The 24,318-nt window shown below is 44.6% G+C and overlaps 1 protein-coding gene across 2 annotated transcripts in view; it reads right to left on the bottom strand.

Moving 5' to 3' along the window:
* Positions 1–492: 492 nt before the first annotated feature.
* Positions 493–24,318, bottom strand: part of LOC117355560 — a 42,931-nt gene continuing 19,105 nt past the window's right edge. For both annotated transcript variants that reach the window (XM_033934290.1, XM_033934289.1), the window contains exons 5-7: positions 5,391–5,577; positions 4,260–4,354; positions 493–830 (exon numbers count right to left, since the gene is read on the bottom strand). In XM_033934290.1, the coding sequence (XP_033790181.1) occupies positions 678–830; positions 4,260–4,354; positions 5,391–5,577 (435 nt within the window). In that variant the 3' untranslated portion in view covers positions 493–677. The remainder of the gene's footprint in view (positions 831–4,259; positions 4,355–5,390; positions 5,578–24,318) is intronic.

A 24,318-nucleotide genomic window follows, 5' to 3' on the forward strand; every position in this document is an offset into this window, starting at 1 on the left:
AAAACCCGTTTTTATTATCGGCCCTTGGACGTATTTGGGAAATGTTTGTCCAAGTGCCAACTTAGGCCAGTTTTTGGACGTTTTTCTCTTTTGATTATGAGCCCCATAGCATACTGAATCTGGAAGTGACGTAAGAGAAAAATTATGATGTTATAATTTTAAGCTTTATGTTGCACTGTACTGCTGTAAACTGTCTTGGATGAATCTCTTTATAAAGGCAGTTAATAAATTCCAATAAATAGTATATGTGCTGTTTAGATCAGAAATGCCCACTATTTGTCCCCAAAACACCCTAAAAAAATTTTTTTTATTGTATGGATAGCATATGCACATTTGAAAATTACCGCAGGATACCCGAGTTCATCCTGCAATATGGCATTTTAAGCTGCATGTGTTAGTGCCTAATGTAGCTTAGTAAAAGGGCCTTTTGTTCACAACTCTGTGACACCTACTTCAACATTTATAAGAGAGCAGTGAGATCCTATGACCATAAATAGATAAAATCATTTTATTTAAAAATTTGGCTGTAAAATAAATTCAGACTACAGAATAACACATTTTAAAACAGAATAGGGGGAAACACACAGGAAATCTTGAGAATGTATTTCCATTGCTAAATTTGATAACTTCACCTACTCATAAGAAAATCTGATAAGAGGTTCCTTAAGATCTGCAAGTTATGCAACAGGAACTTCTTTGCTCAAAAAAAGGTCTGCAAATGGGAGTCCAAATTTTGTACTGATTTGATATAAGCACTTTTCATATTGATTGTTTAGTTTCACTGATTCTTGAAGAGCCAACTTTAGGTCTTCTATTTCATCAAAAAATTCCTAAAAAGAGAAAAGAAAAATCAAATATAAAATTTCCTTTCTTGCAATTTGTCTTCCATAAAAAGTAAAACATGCAATTTATGCATGCATTTGTTGTCCTGCTTTCCTTAATGAAATCAGATTTACTACTTTTTTTCTAAAATGTTTTACAGACAGCTATTAAAAAAAAAAAGAGTCCTTACTCTGTGGAACTTACCAGTCTAGTAAAGATAAATATGAGCTCTCAGGAAATGTATTTATGATAAAACAAAAATGTGTAACCCCCTTTCTCATGTCCTCATTAAAAAGAGGAGAGTTAGCTGCAGTACTAAGATCCGACCACTGCATTCCAGTCCCACATGCATCCAGAACAAAGTCTTCAGAACAAAGGCCTCCTAGATGCACTAAAGCCAGCGATCATCGCTAAACCTATTTTAACAGCGATGATCACATTTGCCAACCCAGTGCAGAAAATGGCTCACCGCCTGGTTTTCTGCATGATCACTCATTCTCCGATCCAAAAATGCTAATATTAAAATGCCATGTAAACTATTAGAGCAATTGATTCTCTAACATGGCTTCCCCGGTGCACTAAAAAAAGTGATTGCTTTTAGCAATCCAAAAAAGCGACTGGTCCAAGACCAGTTGCTTACCTGTCTAACCTTTTTTTTTAATGGGCACAGATGCTGTGCATGTTACACACAATATTTGTCCCATTAAAAAAAAGCCCCCCCTCCCCCGCTAATGATGGCAGTCCCCAACAAACCCCAATGAATCCGGTACTGGGAAGATCCCCCCCTGCGCTAGCAAAAATTGGCAGGAGGAATGGCCATTCCCTCCTGCCATTCGCACAAGACAAAAATGGCAGGAGGAATGCCCACTTTCTCCTGCCATTACAACCACCCCTCACCTTCGCAGCAGCAAAACAGCAGGAGGGATGCCCACTCCCTCTGCCACCAAAGGCTCACTCCCGCACCAGGCGCAAACCCCCCAAACATCCCCTAACCTCCCCTTTCCCTGAGAAAAAAAAGGCAGGAGGAATGTCCACGTCCTCCTGCCACCAGAGATACCCCACCACCCTCAACCCCCCCCCCCCGAACCTTTTTAGAGTAGCTGGAGCAGGACAGAAGCTCAGTCCATCCCGCTCGTAGACCCGCTAGTTCAAAATGATGGGCCTTTCCCCTCCCCAGTGCATCATGTGAAATGCACAGGGTCCTAAGGCCCTGATTGGCTCAAATGCCTAAGTCCTTGGGTGGGGCCTTAGGCTCCTCCCTCTGTATCCTGAGATACAAGGGGGAGGAGTCTGCTTGGCTCAAGGAGGGATAGATTATCAGATCTTTAGGGAAGAGGGATGAGATTTGATATACCACCTTTCTGTGGTTACAGTCAGTGGTTTACATATTAAATACAAATGCATATTTTGTACCTGGGGCAATGGAGGATTAAGTGATTTTGCCTAGAACTATAAGGAGCTGCTGTGGAAAAAAATAAAATAAAATACCTTTAATTGTGTGATTAATCATGGGCTAGGAGGCAATGTTCGGTTGTGGATCAGAAATTGGTTAATCAGATAGAAAACAGAGGTTAGGGTTAAATGGCCATTTTTCTCAATGGAGGAAGGTAAATATTGGAGTGCCACAGGGACCTGTCCTGGTACTATTTATAAATGATCTGGAAATTGGAATGATGAATGAGGTGATTAAATTTGTAGATGACACTAAACTATTTACAGTTGTTAACACACATGCAGATGGTGAAAAATTGCAGGCACACCTTAGGAAATTGGAAGGCTGAGCTTCAAAATGGCAGATAAAATTTAATGTGGACAAAAGTGATGCACATTGGGAAAAATAACCCAAATCATAGTTACCAGATGCCAAGGTCCACCTTGGGGATCAGCCCTCAAAAAGATCTGGATGTCATTGTAGACAATATGATGAAACCTTTCACCCAATGTGAAGTAGCGGCCAAAAAAATAAAAAAGATGCTAGGAATTATTAGAAAAGGGATGTAAACAAGACTAAGAATGTTATAATGCCTCTGTATCGCTCCATGGTGCAATTTCTCCTTGAGTATTACATTCAATTCTGGCCATCTTATCTCAAAAAAGACATAGCAGAACTAGAAAAGGTTCAAAGAAGAGCTATAAAAGAGGGATGGATGATAAAGGGTTTGGAACTCCTCTCGTATGAGAAAGACTAAAGAGGTTAGGGCTCTTCAGCTTGGAAAAGAGACATCTGAGTAAAGATAGGGGATACTTGATGAAGTTACAGGGAAATACTTTTAAAACTAATAGGAGGAAATAGTTTTTTACTCAGAAAATAGTTAAGCTCTGGAACGCATCACCAGAAGATGTGGTAAGAGCGGTTAACAAAGCTGGTTTAAAAAAATGTTTGGACAAGTTCCTGGAGTAAAAGTACATAGTCAGCTATTGACCTACCCAATAGATAGCGCTATTGTGCTGGAAATACAAACTCCAAACTTGTAAGTGCACTTATACGGAGTAGGATTCAAAACTCTGGAGGAACAAAACACACGGCAAACAATTCAAGTTCAAGAGGTCTTACAGATACTGAAACAGACCTCAGGTTCTTTCTTTGCCAAAAAAAAAAAAATCAAACTTTTCCTCTCAATTACAGTATTGTGGTCTTGTGCCTTTCAGCACCATAACTATCACTGTGGTCCAAAACATCAATTTATTACAGTTTTGACATGCTTAAGGTACCAGTTTGCAGAGTAGCAGAAAGGGTAGTTACTGTAATTGATATGACAACCTTTTATAAAATGTAATTCTTGCTGTCACGTCTAATTTATCCACTGAATTGCCACAAGAGTTGCAATTTCTCAGTATTTTATACAACTTTCAGGATGAGGGGTCCAGTTTAATAGGGTTGCCACTAACCTGCTCCACAGGAAGCTGGATTCTCTAGGTAGGAATCATGACAAAGGGAAATGAATTTGTGGCAGTAGCTTCACCTTCACAGAGGACTCCAAGGGCCATGTTCCTTTTACTAGTGCATTCCAGAACACACCTGATTAGTCCATTAGAGGTTAATATCCAAAGAGCCTGTCCAACTAACTAATATGGTTATCCAGACAAAGCTTTCAAATATTTTTCCTGTGCTCCAACTCCATTTTGATAAAAGAGGCAATGCCAAGGGTGTTCCTGGAGAATGAGGGGATTTTTTGTCCAGAAAGTGGTATCAAAAGAGAAATGGGACAAAGCAATCTAGCTAAGTCAAGGCACACAAATAATGGTCCTAAATTTATCTAGATAAATCCTACTACATATGCAGATAAAATCTGAGTATGCTGAATATGGAGTTCTTAGTGCCTTCTTCATAGAATTACTGAATATTAACCAGCCTGACCAGCAATAATCAGTATCAAATAAAAAAAGGAGTACAAAAAAGATGAAAGTAAGCACATAGCAAATCCTAAGGTCCTTACCTTGTCTAGACATTCTAGCTCATTCTTCAGCATTTTCTTTTCTTTGTATAGTTTCTCTCTCTCTTTCTTCAAATTTGCAATCACCAGCAACAGATCTAGAGAATATATTGTACTGGAAAATGGTAAGATGAACATTGGGCCTTGTCAATAAAAAAAGCCATCAGCTATTATTGCTGTTCAAGAGTCTGATTACAAAGAATCACCAGTGAATCTTTCAGCACACATTCAAGCCATAAATTGCCATAATCCAATCTCCCAGCAGAAATATCACTACTTTAACACATTCTTTTCAAAACAGGATGCAAAATCTAGGAAAATACTAACTTTCTTTTGAATTAAACAGAAGAGCTCCAGAATTTAACAGCAAGAAGAGAGTAAACTATGCCAGCATTTTTCAACCAGTGTGCTGTTTCATATTGGTCTGCTGCGGCTAGTCCGCAAGTGTACCACAGAGGTTGAGGTTTCATTTATTAGTAGACCCAGCTTAATTTGTGTCAGAATGGAGTGTACCTTTTAAAAGTTTTCTTGTCTCTAGTGGCCAGCAGCAGTGAGCAGCGATTCCTGGAGTTGTCCTGATGCTTCATGTCTATACGGAAGCAGGAAATTACATCAGAGAGAAGGTTCCAGGGTTTGCGTGAGCAGGCTGTATGAATTGCTACCCACTGCCACCAATTTCTAGAGACAAAGAAACATTTAAAAGATACGCAGGTGGAGGGGGAATCAAGAGAGACAAGAAGAAAACCTAGTCGCTGACTGGAGAGGGTACAGGAGGGAGAGATGCTGAACTATTTATGAGGGGTGGGGGGAAGGAAACATGCTGAACCATGGAGGGGGAGGGGGAGGGGTGTGGTGGGGTAGAAGGTAACATGCTGGACCGTGTGGTGGTGGGGAGTGCCTTGACAATTTTGACACCGTGTAAATGTGCCTTGAATTGAAGCAGCAGATGGGCCCAGCAATCTACTTCTGTATTCTGCCACGAAAATTTGATATCATTATCAAATCATTTGGACTCGAACACGAGTCAATGGCACCTAACATACACTTCCAGGTCCCACAGTCAAGAAATACACACAAGAGAATTCACAAGGTGCCAGAACTGCAGAGTATTCAGAAAGATGCTAAAATTATTACCTGACTGACTGTTGGAATACGGTGTGCTTTTCTTACATCTGCTCCTCTGTGGTGAGAATTTTCTGTCTGGGGTTGAGGTCTTTCCTTTAAAAGTTGTTTGAGTGTGTTTACACACTTTTCTGCATTCCAGCTGTTGCTTTTTTTGATTGGCTGATTGAAGCTGAACTTCCAGTTCATTCATTTTAACCTGACATTGAGAAAAAGTAAAAAATTACATGGGGAAGGCAGTTAAAGTGGAATACTGTTAGCACAACTTCTGGTAAAATAACCCATCTTAATTTAGCACAGGGTCTCATTGCATAAAATAGGACCCAGAGCTAAAACAGCATGAGTTGTGGTAAAATAAACTATTTTAACAGTATACAAAGGAGATTAGCAAGAATTTTAAATGTATGAAGTTGGCATGGGATTTTGGCCAAAGGTGCTTAGCAGAGCAGACAAAGGAACATAAAGTTATGGTTTATTACCATCAGCACTGACAATGATTTGTAAAAGCTTATCTGAAGGTGCTATTCCTACTCCTTGGAATAATTCTATTACTTGTCCTCTTCTTTAAAAAAACAATGCAGTGGAATAACTAGCATATCTGACATTTAGGGCAGAGCATTTTTTTAACAACCCCCACATATGACAGAATTCAGGGAGGGGTACTGTATTTCATCACCGACATTGTTTAAAATTACCAGCGCATGTTGATAATAAAAAGCAGAACAGCCTTTAGAAAGTTGTTTTTTTTTATGGGTTTTTTTTTTAAATAAATCTTTATTCATTTTAAATTTTACAACAAGCGTACAGAAAATCATTCATATAATATTCAATTCCACTTGAATTTCTACAATTCTCCCAGAAAAAAGTTTAATCCCTCCCCACCCCATATACAACAAACTTTATATTAGATATCCCATTATTATTGGTTTTAAATTTTCTACAGATAGGTTTGCCAACCTTTTGACAGAAGAAAAACTCAACACCTGCCACACTTCAAGCCCCACCTCAAGTCCCTTGTCACATCTACTATTGTACCCATATCCCACCCTGTCCTTCTGCCTGCACTGGAGTTGCCATCTCTGAAGAAAACCTGCTGATTAATATGATTTCACAAACTTTACATAACAGAAATCAGGTTAATTATTTTTATTAATATATAATTCTGATAAATCAAGCACTACATGGCACGTATATTTTTTAAACTTTTTATTAATTTATAAAACACGTTCTATGGCAGTAACACATAGCTATGCCTTGACAGGAGAAGTACAAAGGTAAGTAGTATATTGGTTTTGTGAAACACACCTCATACTAGTTAATGTAGAATAAAGAACAGGAACCAGAGGATCTCACAAACCAGGGGATCCAATGGAGATGAAAACACAGATACAGAGAACGTGGAATTTCTGTATAACAAGTCAATATGCTCAATTTATACAAGCTGCTCGTAAGGCACTGATGGCTATACATTGTAAGCTGCTATTATTCTAATAGTTAGAAAGAAGAAGCCTTGGCTAAAAAAAAAAACTATCATGTGGACCTTACTGGGACTCAAGAGTGTTAAAAGTCAACACTCTAAATATTACACCACACCCTAAAACACCAATACACCACCTAGGGGCCGATGCTGAAAGCTGTGTGCAGATGGGTCCACAATGCAATGCAAATAAATAGCACCACAATGCTTGAAGCAAATCATTTAAATGCACTATTAAATGGAAGGTTTATGGCGAAGGAGAGGTTGTTAATGCAGCCCTTGTGCACATGACCAGCCAAAAACGAAAGTGTCAGTACACATCACTTATTCTTCAGAGCCTAAATATGAGCCTCATAAATATTACTAGCAAGGCTCAGATTTAAGCATATAAGAACAGGCGTGTTTGGGTGCTTTTACTTTAGATTTTTTTCTCAGACATGTGCACGTATTTGTTACTTCCTGTCTTTAAAACTTGTAAGAGCCTCCTTCCACTTGTAAGAGAACAAAACTGGCAGTTCAATGTGAAAAACTGACAAGAAATCGTCTCCTCAAAACCTATGCTCCTGCTGATCTAGCAAAATCTTTTCATCATTTCCTTTTATGCCTTGCAAAGGAATATTCACTGACCTCATTAACATCAGCCTCTATACATTTCAATACAATTTGCAGCCATCTGTACTGGGCACATTAATATCCACGCTTGAGCCTTCTGAGCAACACAATAATGTGCACACGCACCCAGCAATAACTGTATGCTTGCGGTTGCGGTAGCTTTGAGCATCAGAGTCTTACTGAGACAAAAAAGAATAAACAAGACAGCTAAAGGATCTCCACACCAAACCTACATACTAATAGAATACTGCATCTAATCTAATCTTTAATTTCTGAGTCACTCTATGCCAGTGGTCTCAAACTCAAACCCATTGTAGGGCCACATTTTGGATTTGTAGGTACTTGGAGGGCCTCAGAAAAAAATAGTTAATGTCTTATTAAAGAAATGACAACATTTGGCTAAGTCTTAATAATAATATTGTAATTTATAGCTAAAGAAACATATGATGAAGAAACTGTTTTAGTTTACTTTTGTGATTATGATAAACATACCGAGGGCCTCAAAATAGTACCTGGCGGGCCATGAGTTTGAGACCACTGCTCTATGCCTATCTAGGTTCAAGGTGACTTACAAGTTAAGCGTTTACATTATAAATTGGAGTTACAACAATTAGATGGAGGAATACTAGGAGGAAATTACCATCATTGGATAAAGCGAGAATGCTCTTTTCTGTGTTGCAGTCATTCTGTTATGCCAGACCTAACTAGTAGAATAAGCTGCCAATTGAATTGCAATCGATGGAAAATTACTCAAGTTTTCCTAAGCTATTGAAGACGTGGCTTTTAACTGAAAACTTTTCTGGAATGAGTACTATAACGTGGAGAGTAAGGAGAGTCAGAATGCTATGGATAACAGGTATTTATTGAGGTCTTTTATGTAGTTAATGAATGGATTTGATAATGAGGGTTACAATTAGAAGATTATTATATTTGGGGTGTGTCCTATGGATGTCATTGTATAATCAGTATAATAATAAATGTTGTTACACAATGAGATGTTTTTTAAGTTTGTAACTTGTTATAATGAGCTTTTTTTAGAACTGTAAACTGCAATAGCACTTTGGTTTTTAGCAATATATTAAGTATTAAAATCAAATCCGATAAAGAATGGAATTCTATACGTGAGAATATTTTTAAGATTTCTATTGCAGTCAACTTGATTGAACAAGGACATAAACGACCTCTTTTACAAAGCCGCACTAGTGGTTGCCGTGCAGCAACAGCCCCAAAGCCCTTGAAATCTCTATGGGCTTCAGGGCCGCTAGCACGGCTTTGTAAAAGAGGCCGAAAGTGTTAAATAGATGGTACAGTATTTTTATCCTACGTGACTCTCCAAGTTTCCAAGTTTATTATTTACAGTCAATAAAAATATTTAAAAGCAAGAGTTAAAAGTTTTCTAAAAAAAGAAAAAGACTGTAAAGGACGCATTTAGCGCAAATTAAAACGGCTAGCGCACCTTAGTAAAAGGACCCCTAAATGTGGAGGGGGGCAGGTTACATATATTACTTGAGACTGACATGATAGGGAGGAAGGTGCAAGAGGTGGTAACAAATACATCGTGATTTAATAAAAAAAAAAAAAAGGAGGGGGAATGGAAAGAACATTAGGAGTTAATTTGTCTCTAAAGAGGTGTTTGGAGTTGAAAACCTGAAATAAACATTATTCCAGGGAAAGAAAGAGTTCCTAGATTAGGTACTGTAAGCATCTTTGAATAAAAAAGTTTTGAGTTTTGTCCTGAATAATGTTTCAGAGTGAGGGTGCCATGATTGATAAGATGGATTTTTTAGTGGTGTAGTAGATTTCTCGGATGGAGGGGACAACAAGCAAATCTTGATAATTTGAGCGCAGTGTTGGAGGGGTTGTGGTCAGAGGGGTACTTATAACCACATATGGTAGACCCGACTTATCATCCAACCCTTCTGGTCAAAATGTGCTAACACTTTGTCAGATTTACTGCATCACCTGGACCTTAAATTGTTTTTTAATTCAATGGCAGCACACCAAGATACCAGACTTACAGTTTAAAGTTCTGAGAATCTGTGTGGCTATCATAAGGAGAGAAATTCTGAGACTATGGACAACTGCAGAGCTTCCACCCTTGGATCTAATCGTGTCTCACAAACTTTGCAAAGCCACAGCACACTAAACTTGTGGCCACGGCTCGAGGGCATCCATAAGTGTGCACATGTCGATGCGATGATATCATGTGCATGCGTGATGTCATCACATCAACATCAGCGCATGTGCGAAGGCCCTCCAGATGGGGCCCTGAGCCACCAGTGGAGGGTGCTGGAAGGGAAGAGGTCCGGAGAGGCATACCTGGAATCTCAGGCGGCACATAATTTTAGCAAATTAACAGCCATCCATCAAAATCAACTTGCCATCTTTGAGAAGAGATGACAGTCTTTTGTTTTATGGCATCAATCGCAAGGGACTTTTAGCTGTTGGTTTCTATCACTGGGAGGACCTAGTTTTTTCCACATGGTCTACTTTGATAGGTTTTAGTCTCTTTTGATCCATATATCTTCTCTATTCATTTTTTTTCCTTTGTATAGAACTTTCTATGTATAGCTGGTACCAAATTCAGATGATTAAATGTACTTGATACTGTATTTTGAAGAAGGAAGGATGGGAGGCTAGGGTTGTCCAGAAAAACCTAAAGTTGAAAAACTGTCCAAATTGAAGTTTTTCCCATTAATTTGATTGTGCTTGATCAGAAAATAATTTAAACAAAATTTTAAGCCCATCCTGGGGTCACTCAAAGCCACTGATTACACAGAGCTCTGTTTTTCTTTAAATTTGCTATTATTTTTGCTTAATTGAGCAAATTTCTTGGTATTATACCCATAAAACTTTTATGTTTTCACTCAGCAATGATACATTGATAAAAAGATCTTTTATGAAAAAAGTCTAGCAGTATTTTACTAAATGAGACTTCAATATCTGCACTTTATTGTGGAAAATAACAGAAATTTAACATACTTCGCTATTAGCTAAAGAAAATACTAATGAAATGTGCTACTGTATTTAGAAACTTAAAAATATTTCATAGTACCATAGTAAAACTCAAACACTGCTGTAAAGAAAAGTGAACTTACACTTATCCGATATTGGGTTTATATAGATGCTGGCACTAGATCAGTGGTCTCAAACTCAAACCCTTTGCAGGGACACATTTTGGATTTGTAGGTACTTGGAGGGCCTCAGAAAAAATAGTTACTGTCTTATTAAAGAAATGACAATTTTGCATGAGGTAAAACTCTTTATAGTTTATAAATCTTTCCTTTTGGCTAAGTCTTAATAATAATATTGTAATTTATAGTTAAAGAGACATATGATCAAGAAACTGTTATATTTTACTTTTGTGATTATGATCACACATACCAAGGGCCTCAAAATAGGACCTGGCGGGCCGCGGGTTTGAGACCACTGCACTAGATGCAGCAAATCATTCTTGCCCATGCAAGCTCAGAACATGCCTAAAACTAGAACTAGCTGATGTTTGAGTAAAGGTGGGGGTGCTCGAAAGCATTTTTCAAGCAGCAGATCAGCTGCTGTCATACTTGCCCAGACAAGCCCAATCAGCTATGTAACAGTCCTATTAATTTCTGTATGACATTGTAATCTAGAAATTCTCTCACATATGTCTAATGTCAGATTTACTTATATTTAGATGTTTAATGCACATCCATAGCATAATGATAGAATTGCCAATTATAAGGGAAAACAGATTCTGGTGGTGCTTATTTTCATTGACTTTGAGCGACCCCCCAGGATGGGCTTGACAAATTGTACAAAAACTATTTTGTGATCAAGCACATTCAAATTCATGGGAAAAACTTCAATTAGTAAAGTTTCTCCAGCTTTAGGTTTTTCTGGAAAACCTTAATGGAGGGCTTTTGGGTTTCTCTATAAATGTAAGACTTATTTTTACATTTACAATAGCAAAAATATCTTGATAAATTCAAATTTAAAAAAAGGAGTAGGGGAGAGAACAGACCTCTAAAATGCGGGCAGAAAGAAAAGGAACTAAACCATAACAGTGTGAGAAAGGCCAAAATTTCATAAGTGTTTAATACAAAAGGTCATGATCAACGAGGACAAAGGCTGAAGAAAGACTGGAAGGTACAACCAAAACAGATGAATGTTGCTAAGTGAAGTTCTAATTTTACCGTATAATGTGGTAAGTAGGATCACTATACATACTGTGACCTTTTCTAAAGCCTGCCTGATGAGGATGCAAAGCTGGCAAAGAACAACTTTCTCCAGAAGTTTAGAAAATAAGGCAAAAACACAATGGGTAAGAAATTTTCAAATGAGGTTTTTCAGATGAGGATGCTGGACTGAGGCAGAGGTAGCACTAAGGGTATGAGGTGCACAGAGAAAGGCTTGATTAGTTAAGCTGGCCAGGGGTCAGCTGAAGACAATGCTGGATTCAAGGTCCAAGGGTCTCAGGTATGGTGGCTAATGTGTATATCAAGTTCTTCAATAAACAAACAAACATAAAAGTATATCAGTCCCTAAAGGGAAGATGGGAACCCTTAGGCATGTTCAGGTGTACATGCCCACTCAGCCCTGATCTGCCTCTGGTAACTCATCATCATCATCTAGGTAAAGGTAGGTATGCTTGAGACCATGCACATTTGTCTATGTAAGGAGAAATTAGGTTCTTACCTGCCAATTTTCTTTCTGTTAGCTTGTAGACCGGTATAGTTCCTTAAGGATGGGTATTATACCTCACTGCTACCAGCAGGTGGAGACTGAGATCAAACTTGTATGTCAGTATAGCATCCCCTGTACTAATCCAGTCTGCCTAATAGCCAAGCAGAACCTAGGAAAATTCTCGGGAGGAAGTGACGTCATCGCCACGGATGGGAGCTTGAACTGAGAGCTCCTGTTCGGGCCGGCGAAATAACTATCATTTCGGTGTGAAAACGGCGCAATTTTTTGTTCCCAGGGGCTGGTGAGGTGTGTGAAGTCGCAGCGATCACTATGGCAACGCGAAAAAAGTTGCCCGGCGACAAACCCGGCCAGCGCACGATGGAACAAGCGCTGAGCTGGGCTACACGTGGCAGCATGGGCCCTGAGATGTGCAGCGGGGAGGCGGCGAAATCGAGCGGGGCCCTGGCGGCTGTGGCGGACATGGTGGCGGACCCGGTGCCAGAGAGTTCACTGATGGACCCACTTACTAAAGCGGTTATGCAGCGATGGATCGCAGAGGTAAAATCTGAAATCTCTGCGGTGGCAGTGCAGGAGTTGCGCACTGACCTGGTGGAGGTGGGCACGAGGGTCGAGGTGGTGGACATGCGCATGGATAGCTGTGAGGACAGTGTAACCGGAATGCAGAGATCACTGGAGATGGTGTCTGCGGATTACCAACTTCTTCAGGATAAGGTCGAGGACCTGGAGAACCGCACCCGGCGTAACAATTTGAGGGTGCGGGGCCTGCCATACCTGCCTGAGTTTAAGGATGTTCGTGCTACTACAATCAAGCTGATCAGGTGGCTCCTGCAAGACGACACATTGGAGCCGGGACTGGAGCGGGCTCATCGTGCGCTGGGACCCCGGACACTGGATCAACCGAAAGATATAGTGTTGTGTCTTCAGAGCTTTGTCCTTAAAGAGCGGATTTTCCGCAGAGCCCGGGAGATGGGCACGGTCACCTGGGAGGGTCACCGGCTGGAGTTCTATCAGGATCTAGCTGCTGGCACGCTCCAGAAACGGCGGGCGTTCAGGGAAGTGACCAAGGCTTTGCAGCGCAGCAATTTGCGCTATCGTTGGACTTACCCTTTTGGAGTTGTTATTACCATCAACGGAGTTCACACCAGAGTTACCACAGTTTGAGAGGCTCGTGGGCTGCTACAACAAGCGGGTATTGAGATCCCTGAGGAGGCTGTTCCGGCGGGAGGTGTAGTGCCTGGCCAGGGTGGGCGTCCTTCTACCTCCCGCTGGCAACGAGTGGAAAATGGATCCCGGAGCGGGAGAGGTGGCCGAGGGGGTGGACCCCCTCTTCGGGCCACTGCTTCGTCCTCAAGTGCTCCTCCCTGAGAGCTGACTGAATGTACTTGTCTTTTTCCTGTTTCCACTGCCAGTTTCATGTCTCGGCGGGGGGTCTTTGGACTCCCCTCCGGGGGAATGGACAGTTGAGTCTTTCCCCTTGGGAGAGTGTTGTGTGGGGGTTATACACTACCTGGTTTGGGATGAGGGGGGAGGGGGAAGTTGAAGGTTTCAGGTTGGTGTTATATGGGGGGTAGTGTGGGGAGGGGGAGGGGGGAGTGTAAATGGTGACATGGGAGCTTGAGGGATTGGTGGGTTGGTGTGTGGGGGATTCTTGTACACACCGTTTTTGATAGTTGTTGTTTGAGTGTGGGATGTGTGTAAGGGGCCATGGAGATGGTTCACTTCTTTATATGTTGGTGGGAGATCTGAGGACTCTCACTGTGGGGGAGGGGGGGGTGGGGGGGGGGGGGGGGGGGAGAGGGGGGGAAGGGGGGACATATCTGTTGGGGTTGGGTTTGCATTGTCATTATTTTATTTGGAATATGGGGGCGTTTAAACTGGTCTCTTATAATATTAGGGGTCTCAATTCTCCCAACAAGAGAAGGGCCTTCTATAGGGAATTGCTCCGTTTGAGGGCTGATGTCTGCTTTGTCCAGGAAACACATTTACTGCAGTCCCATGAATCCTTGGCTGGAGATCACAGGTTCCCACAGGCCTTCTGGGCTTCCCGGGTGGGCACTTCTAAGAGGGGTGGGGTGGGGATTCTTATTCGTAAGGGGATCCGGTGTGAGGTACGTAGGGTGGTGCGGGATCCTCAGGGCAGATATATTATGTTGGAGGCTCTGATTGAGGGGGTCTTATACTCCCTGGTAAATATCTATGCCCCTAATGAGGGTCAAGGGACCTTCTTTCGTGAGTTGGTCCCTCGGATTCTCAAGTTCAAGGGGGGTGCCCTGGTTTTTGGTGGGGATTTCAATCTTACAGTGACCCCCCATTTGGATAATTCAGGGAGGGCAGATCATTATGGGAGAAGGGATCGTAAACTGTTGCGGGAGGCATTGGCCAATTTGAATGTGGTGGACTGTTGGAGGTGGCTACATCCTTCGGTTAAGGACTATACTTACTTTTCGGGAATACACTCCTCATATTCTAGAATTGATTATGTTTTTGTGGAGCGGGGACTACTCCGGAGGGTGGAGTCCGCGGGGATTGAGTCACTTACGTGGTCGGACCATGCCCCGGTGTGGTCGCGATTCCAGGGGGAGGGTGGAGGCTCGGGACGGAAATTTTGGCGTTTTAATGATAGTCTTTTAGATGACCCAGAGGTGGGAACACAGATCGAAGGGTGGATACAAGAATATCTTGATGTAAATGTGGAGTGTGGAGCTTCATTGGAAGCGGTTTGGGAGGGGTTAAAGGCTACCCTTAGGGGCAGATTAATAGCCCTGGCGTCGGCCCGACAGCGTAAGCGGCGGGAGGATGCAGCGGGCCTGTTAACCATGATTGGCAGGTTGGAGAGTTTGCATAAGCGTTCTCCTTGGAATGTGGAATTGCGGGAGCGCTTGTTTCAGACCTGTAGGGATCTCCAGGCTTTAGACTTGGACAGATTACACCATAACTTACAGCTCCTCCAACAGAGATATTTTGAGTTCTCTAATAAAGCTAGTCGACTGGTTGCACATCGTCTTAGGGTGCGACAGACGCGCAACCAGATCTTTTCACTCCGGGCGGCTTCTGGGGAAGTGTTACAGACTGAGGATGCTATCCGTGCCCGTTTTGTGGAATATTATTCCCAGCTTTATACCCCGGAAGATCCAGGGCCCTCGCGGGACCAGGACGCTTATTTAAATTCAGCAGAGTTGCCCCAGATTACACAGGTTGATGGGGCGCGGTTGGACCGCCCTCTTACATTGCTTGAGGCTCGTAGCGCGCTGCGTTCTATGAAGCTTGGTAAATCGCCTGGGTTGGACGGTTTTACTGTTCGGTACTACAAACGTTTTCAAGATCTGCTACTGCCTCCTTTATTGCGTTTTCTTAACTCTTTACAAGGGAATAGTACCCTCCCTTACTTTATGCGCTTGGCGGGAGTGACGGTGTTAGCTAAGGAGGGGAAGGATCCCCTCCAATGTGCTTCCTATAGGCCGATATCCTTGCTGGGGGTTGATACTAAGATCTTCACGCGAATTTTGGCGGACCGATTGATGAGTTGGATCCCTCGGCTGATCCATCCAGATCAGTCGGGCTTTGTGGTAGGCAGACAGGTAGGTGATAATACTCGTAGGGTCTATAACTTATATGATAGGGCTAGGAGGGGGGGGGCGAGAAACGGTGTTTTTATCTATCGATGCTGAGAAGGCATTCGATAGGGTAGCTTGGCCCTTTTTATTTCGGGTCGTAGAGTCGGTGGGGTTGGGCCCACGCATGCGGGACTGGATTCGGGTCCTGTATAGTGGACCTTTGAGCTGCATCAAGGTGAATGGTGGTTATTCGGAGACTTTCTCTCTGGCAAGGGGCACACGTCAGGGGTGCCCACTTTCCCTGCTCCTTTTTGCTTTGACGGTAGAACCCCTGGCGCAGCGAGTGCGGATGAATCAGGATATTAAGGGGGTTACGGTGCCGGGAGGGGATTTTAAGCTGGCCTTGTTTGCGGATGATATTCTGTTCACGGTGGAAGAACCTGCGACCTCCTTTCCAGCTATATTGCGGGAGTTGGATATTTATGGTGGGGTGTCGGGCTTTCGGGTCAATGTTGGTAAATCAGAGCTCCTCAACATTAACTTGCCTGCAGACAGGGTGTCCTATTTCCGAGACCGATATCCGTTTCGGTGGGTTCAGCGCTCTTTGCGATATCTCAGTGTTTATTTTGGACCGCCGGGAGTGGATTTATATGACCTTAACTTTCCCCCGCTCTTTCGTCGTATTCGCCAAGATTTGCTTAATTGGAAAGATCTGTATTTCTCTTGGTTGGGCCGGGTGGCCATCGTGAAGATTTTTTTTTTTTTTTTTTATTGATTTTTGATATCCCGATCATAAAACAAATATCTGACCGGTTAACAATAAAAAAAAATTTAAAATAGGAGAGTAAGAACTAGTTATTGGTGTGTTGGAAAAATTAGCGAAAACATATTAGACATATACTGACAAACATGACTGTGAGGAGAAATGGGAAGGAAGGGAAAAGTTACATAATATTAGAGGAAATGAGATAGAGGGAAGGGATAGGACATGAAGGACAAGGGTGCATGGTATAAGAGATATGCGCAGAAATAAAGGAGAACTTTTGGGACAAGGATGAGTAAATAAGTGGATATAAAAGATTAAGATTTATTAAAGGCATCCTTGAATAGGAAAGTTTTAAGATTAGTTTTGAATTTAGTTAAATGAATTTCATCCCGAAGAAATTGAGGGAGAGAGTTCCATAATGTAGGGGCTGTTATAGCAAAATTAGTTTTCCTTGTATAGTAAGATTCTTTTAGAGAAGGGATGAAGAGGAGTTTTTGGTCCGTAGATCGTAAGATACGGGGAGAACTTTGAGGAATTAGCAGTTTGTCTAGAAATAGGGGCAGATGGGAAAGTTTGATTTTAAAAGAGAGCCTCGTTTGTTGTTTTTATTCCAAGTATTGCCTCTTTGGGTGGGTAGAAAAACGCTAGAGGGGGTTCAAAGGCAAATCTTTAATTTTATTTGGGCTGGTAGGCGGCCAAGGGTGAGTAGGAAGGTCCTATGTATGGGGAGAGGGGATGGAGGGCTGGGGGTCCCAGATGTGGTGAAATATTATCAGGCTGCTCAGCTGCGCGCCCTCTTAGAATGGCAGACGCAGACGCCGAAACTGTGGGTGGAAATTGAGCAAAATTTAAGTGATGGGGTGCCTTTGTTACATAGGCCGTGGGTTCCTGGTAGGGCGCGACTGGTAGGGGGGGTATCCTCAGTAGTGACTTCCTTGAGGGTATGGAATCAGACCCGAGCTTGTTTATTGGGGAGTAGGCGACATTCCTGGTATACTCCGTTGAGACACAACCCTGACTTTCCACCGGGAAGGGATGGGGGAGTGTTTACAGACTGGGAGTCACGGGGTTTGGTGTGTGTGGGACAGTTGTGGGACCCGGTCCAGGGAGGTGTTAGACCCTTTACAGAACTCAGGGGTAAGTTTGGGTTCGGGATAAGGGATCTGTTCCCCTACCTACAGGTTTTGCATTATATTAGGACCTCGGGTCTCCTGGGTGACTTGAGGGGTGGTAAGATGCTCTTTGAGCTGCTATTGGGCCCGGTGCTTCGGAGGGGAGCTCTCTCTGCAATATATAGGTGCCTTAACGGTAGGGGGGCCTCCCTTCCCTACATGAGGGCCTGGGAAGATGATTGTGGTTCGGCTATTCCCTGGGATACTTGGGGTGACATATGGTCGGAGATCTCCTCGGCGGGGATTTCTGCTTTGCTGATCGAGAATGGTTACAAGGTTCTCTTTCGGTGGTACTATACCCCCCAGGTTGTGGCTCGTTGGCGGGGAGGTGCGAGTGTTCTGTGTTGGAGGGGCTGTGGGGAAGTGGGTACCTATTTTCATATGTGGTGGCAGTGTGGGCAGGTGTGTGGATTCTGGACTGAGGTCTTTGATCGGGTGTCCCGGATCTTAGATGTCCAGATACCGGCCGATTGGCGACATGCCTTGTTGTTTTGGCATCAATTGGAACTGGCTGGGGGTGACTCTTTGTTTTGTAAGTTGGCATTCACTGCTGCTCGATTGGCCATTGCCTCTTTGTGGAATCAGGCGCTCTCTCCCACGTGGGCCCTGGTGGAGCAACGTTTGCTTAATTGGCAGAACCTTTATCATTTAACGGCCTTGCGGCATGGTAAACTATATGGCTATGCTCATGTGTGGCGCAATTTTCGGGCTTCTGTGGGGGTCTGTGGTAGGGGTGGTCAGGGGCTTTGAGTTGGTCTTGGGGTTGGAATAGATGGGCGATGCTTGGGGGGATCTCATAACCATATTCCTTTTCAATCTTTGGTATCTGTTTGGAATTGACTATCTCTCAACCATATTGAGAGCTGTAGGTATTGTGTTTTGTCCCTGGGGGGTGGGAGGGGGGATATTGGCTGTGCTTTTGTGGGTATTCTAGATTGTTTTTATTAGTTTGTAGGACTTGCACATGTCTATGCTGTTGATTTTAATTCTGTGTGCTATTTTGGAGTGTGGTATTCAGCTCTATGTATTTTTGTTCTTGCATTTCATGTGCAATTGTTCTGTACTGTTTGGAGTGTTTTTCAATAAAAGCTTTTCAATTAAAAAAAAAAAAGAACCTAGGAAAATTCTTAACTCAAAACAGTATAACACACTTCGAATAGGAGTGGATAAAAACAACAAATACTTATAAACCACTGTTGGAACATGTGCAGAACATAAACCTGGTATAGAAAACATCCCCACAGCTCACCAGCTGAACCAAAGCCGCTGTTCTTACTTCTCCCCAGCCCTAGAAAAATACTAGAACTCGCAGAAAAATTTGAAATCTGCACACGAGCAAAAACCCACAATCACCGCACAAAGACAGATAGGGTGGGGAACAATACCGGTCTACAAGCTAACAGAAAGAAAATTAGCAGGTAAGAACTTAATTTCTCCTTCTGTATCGCTGGATAGACCGGTATAGTTCCTTGCGGATGGGACATACCAAAGCAGTACCCATCAAGGGTGGGACTCCCGAAGGGCCAACACCAAAACACGTTCACCGAATACCATGTCCCGACGCGCTGGAACATCCATACGGTAATGTCACACAAAGGAATGCAGAGAAGAGCAAACTGCAGCCTTGCAAATATGCACTGGAGGCATTAGAGAAGACTCAGCCCAAGAAGCTACCTGACCCCTAGTGGAATAGGCCTTGAGAAATTCTAGAACAGGCATCTTCTTCAGAAGATAAGCGGAAGCAATAGTCTCCTTGATCCAATGCACAATAGTAGCCTTAGAAGCCCCATTCCCCTTACGAGGACCCACTAGAAAGACAAAGAGATGATCTGAATTCCTGATCTTCTGGGTCCTCTGAACATAAGAGCGAAGGACCCGACTGACCTCCAACTTGTGCAGCTGTCTCTGCTCAGAAGAGCCTTCCTGCTACCCAACACCGGGAGGACCACTGCCTGATTGACATAAAAAGGAGAAACTACCTTTGGCAGAAAAGAAGGAACAGGCCTCAAGACAACCCGCTCCCTAGAAAACTCCCAAAAAGGAGCCCTATAAGAGAAAGCCTGCAGCTCAGAAACATGTCTAGCTGAAGTAACAGCCACCAAGAAGACCGCTTTAAGAGTAAGGTCTTTTAAAGAGCAGTCGCCCAACAGTTCAAAAGGGCGGTGCACTAGGACTGACAGAACCAGATTCTGCTCCCAAGATGGAACAGAGGGCTGCACGGGAGGCCTGAGCAACTTGGCCGCCCGTAAGAAGCAAATCACATCAGGAATGACAGTCAAATATCGACCTTTCACTAACCCCCGAAAGGCTGACAAGGCCATAAGCTAAACCTGGAGAGAAGACCAAGCCAGTCCCCTTATCCAGGCCATCCTGCAAAAACTGTAAGATGTTAGGCAGGGAAGCATGAAAAGAGACCACCCCACATGCATCACACCAAATAGATGCCAAACCCTCACATAAGCCCGAAAGGTGGAAAGCCTCCAGGACCCCAAGAGAGTTGAGATCACTTTATCTGAATAACTCTTCTTATCTAGGCGACCCCTTTCAAGAGCCAAGCCGTAAGACAAAAGGGACCCAGATCGAACATGGGAATGGGACCCTGAGTTAGAAGGTCGTCCAAGAGAAGAAGAGGATCTGCCACCAGATGCCTCACCAGATCCGTGTACCATGGTTGTCGAGGCCAATCTGGAGCCACCAGAACCAGGAGACCCAGATGGCAAATTATGCGGAGAAGAACTCTGCCCACCAATGGCCACAGAGGGAACACATACAACAGCCCCTCCATTGGCCATGGTTGAACCAGAGCATCCAGGACCTCGGCCTGACCGTCTCTGCGTTGACACTTGTGGCCATCAGGTCCATGAGGAGCTGGCTCCAAGACTGCACTATCACCTAAAAAGCCACCTGACTTAGACATCACTCTCTGGGATTTAGCACGTGACGACTTAGGAAGTCCACTTGAACATTCTCCACTCTGGCTATGTGAGATGCTGATATTTCTTGAAGGTGCAACTCCACCCGACCATGAGCAGAGTCACCTCCTGTGCTACCAAAGTGCTCCTGGTGCCCCCCTGATGATTGACATAGGCCACTACCGTGGCATTGTCTGACAGAACCCTGACTGACTTGCCCATCAGAAAGGACTGGAAGGCTAGCAGTGCCAGATGGATGGCTCTGGTCTCCAAGACATTGATCGACCAAGAAGCCTCCTCCATGGACTAGGTGCCCTGAGCTGAGTGACCTAGACACTGAGCTCCCCAACCGAGAAGACTGGCATCCGTGAGCAGCACCGTCCACTACGGCTGGTCCAGACTCACCCCTTGTAGAAGATGGGGGGTCTGGAGCCACCACCGAAGACTGCCCCGAGCTAAGCCTGGAAGCGGAACAGGGTGATCCAGACTGTGCCTCTGAGGTGACCACCTCTGAAGATGAGCATACTGAAGAGGACGCATGTGGGCCCGCAACCACCTCACTACATCGAGGGAGGCTGCCATCAACCACAAGACTTAGAGGAAATCCTGTGCCCGAGGACACTGGGATGCCATAAGCACACGTATCTGAGATTGCAATTTGCTTACCCGGGCCTCTGAAAGGAAGACCTTCCCCAAGGAGGTGTTGAACATGACCCTTAGATATTCCAGGTGCTGAGATAGGGACAACCGGCTCTTGGCAAGGTTGACTACCCAGCCCAGCGACTGCAGAAATTCCACCACCCGAGCTGTGACCCAAGTGCTCTCCTGGAACAACTTGGCGCTAATCAACCAGTCGCCCAGGTAGGGATGAACAAGAATGCCCTCTTTTGCAACGGCGCCACAACGATCACCATCACCTTGGTGAACGTCCGTGGAGCCATGGCCAGACCAAAGGGAAGAGCACAGAACTGATAATGTTGCCCCAAGATCGCGAAGCGCAGGAAGCGATGATGGGAGGCCCGAATAGGAATGTGCAAATAGGCCTCAGTCAGATCTAGAGAGGTCAGAAACTCCCCCTCCCGGCTGCACCGCCAGAATCACCAATCACAGAGTTTCCATGCACAAGAAAGGCGTGTGAAGAGCCCTGTTGACCCCTTTCAAATCCAGGATGGGACGAAAGGTCCCTTCTTTCTTTGGCACCACAAAGTAAATTGAGTACCAACCTGTGCCCCACTCCCACAGGGGATCAGGAACCACTGCATGGAGATCCAACAATCTTTGAAGGGTCTGGCGAAAGGCCTGCTGCTTCCACGCCATCTGTGAGGGAGAAGCAAGAAAACGATCTGGCAAGGACCGGCGAACTCCAGAGCATAGCCGTCCTGGATCACTTCCAGAACCAACTGAACGGATGTAATGTCTGCCTACTTTGGATAAAAATCCCTCAGCTGGGCGCCCACCGGAACCAAGATAGGTGCCAGCAAGGAGTCATTAGGCAGGACAGGTGGCAGGGTGCCCAGCGGGTGCACTACCTGCACCCCAGCGGGACCCACAAAAGGACTGCATGCACTGGAAAAACCTGCCTCTAGACAGCCCAGAAGATGGAATGGAGGCAGCTCCTCTACCAAAGCAGAAGTGGCGGAAATCACGACCACGCCCACAAGCAGCGCCACTGCGAGCCAACGGCCGAGGCCTATCCTCAGGCAAACGAAGCATTTTGGAATCAGTGAGTCTGAACCAACCTACTCAGATCCTCACCAAACAAGAAAGACCCTTTAAAAAGGGAACTTTGTCAACTTAGCCTTGGATGTCACATCCGCTGACCAAGCACTAAGCCACAAGGTACGGCGTGCTGCCACTCCATGAGCCAAAGACTTGCCAGAAGCTCGCAAGAGGTCATACATGGCATCCAAGAGATAAGAAGCACCCAATTCAATTTTGGCCACTTCTTGCTTCAGCAAGTTCCAATTCACTTCTTTATTGTCAAGAACATGCTGGGCCCAACGAAAACACGCCCGAGCCACTAGCCCGCCACACAATGCGGCTAGTGCCGTCACATCAAAACTCTGTTTAAGGAGGAACTCCAACTTACGTTCCTCCGGATCCTTCAAGGCTGCAGCACCCTCAACAGGCACGGTGTGCCTCTTAGAAATGGCTGAAACCACCGCGTCCACTATGGGTGACTTCAAAGTGTCCCTAGCACAAAACGAAAATGGGCTTCAGGCACCTGCTACTGAGTGAGCATAACATCCAGAATATCCTGATGCATTTGAAGAGCGGGAAGCAGAGCGAATCCCCTTAAGCAAAGGGTCCACCATACACGGGGGCGCTGACATGGGGTCCTCAAAGTGCAACACCGAGGAGACATGCATAATTAACTCATGAAGCTCTTCCTGCTGAAAAATGCACACCACAGACACATCTTCGCTAGCTGGAGGGTGCTCTAACCCCTCGCTGGCGGAATCCGACCCCCTAAGAGGATCCTGGAATTCTCCCCAAGGGTCCAGGTCCTCATCAATGACATCCTGCTCCTCTGGGGAAAAAAATTCCTCATCCCAAGAGACTCTCGGGCGTTTGGATGAGAGAGGAGTAGAGGGGGGAAAAACTACCACAGTGTGGGGCCGCACTGGGGAAGACGTCGAGGGAACCCCCCTCCCGAGACCCCTGTAGGGGACACGGAACCTCCTGCCGCCAACACATAAGATTTACAAAGTGCCATTAAAAATTCAGGGGGAAAGACCCCCGGCGGCCCTAAGGGACTCCCTGCCACAGCAGGGGACCCTGCCAAACCTTGCCCCTGTAGTTCCAGAACAGGGGGAAGGTCACCTGAGGTAACTGAGATGAAGGATGAGGTTCCCGCCAAAATCGGAGCTCCTGCAGCCTGCTGCGTCTGTAAAGCCTGAGACTTTCCTGCCGCTGAGGCCGAGGAACGGACACGAAAAGGGAACCCCCAGCTGTTCCAGCAGCAAGGGAATCCTTTTCTCCCTGACTGTCGGCGGCTGGGGAATCCTCCACGTGGGCGTTGGGGGAAGGCCGGGCTTCCCCGTGATACAAATCCGACTCGCGAGGTACATGCAGCGGGTAGCCCTGGCCACCAGCATCTGCTGCCGACGAGGCTTCCCCACTGCTCCGGCCTGCACAGGCCAGCTGCGAGTACCTCGCATCTGAAGCACAATGAGCACTTTTCCCCTTTAAAAGTGCTCATCGTGCTGAAAGCGTCCTAGCTGCAAAGAAAGTAGCAGTTAGACGAGAAAAACAGAAAAAAGGCAGTTATAAAGGGAAATGAGCCCTTTAGACCGGCACACCTCAGGATTTTTTTTTTTACTTACAGAACAGACTGCATGGCTGACCAACCAGGGGGCCAGGCCGTCGGCTGAGGCCCCTCTACAAAAATATGGGGAGGTGGAGGAAGGTGGGAGGAGGGACCCAGCACGAGACCCGCCGGGTTTAACACCTCCAAGGACAGACAGATCCTCAAACAGGACCCGCCCAAGCTCAATCCGGCACAAAAGGGGAACCAGGAGTCCAAAAACAAAGTTCCAACAGAGCTAAGAGGGGAGCCAAAATTAGCCTACCACCTGCTACTGGAGACTGAGGAAGACTGGATTAGTACAGGGGATGCTATACTGATATACAAATTTGATCTCAGTCTCCACTTGCTAGTAGTAGTGAGGTATAATACCCATCTGTAAGGAACTATACCGGTCTATCAAGTGATTCAGAAAATATGATTACATGTTGAAAACTGCTGCATAAAATTACTCCCT

Source organism: Geotrypetes seraphini, chromosome 2, assembly GCF_902459505.1.
Source record: "Geotrypetes seraphini chromosome 2, aGeoSer1.1, whole genome shotgun sequence".
NCBI classification, from domain to species: Eukaryota; Metazoa; Chordata; class Amphibia; order Gymnophiona; family Dermophiidae; genus Geotrypetes; species Geotrypetes seraphini.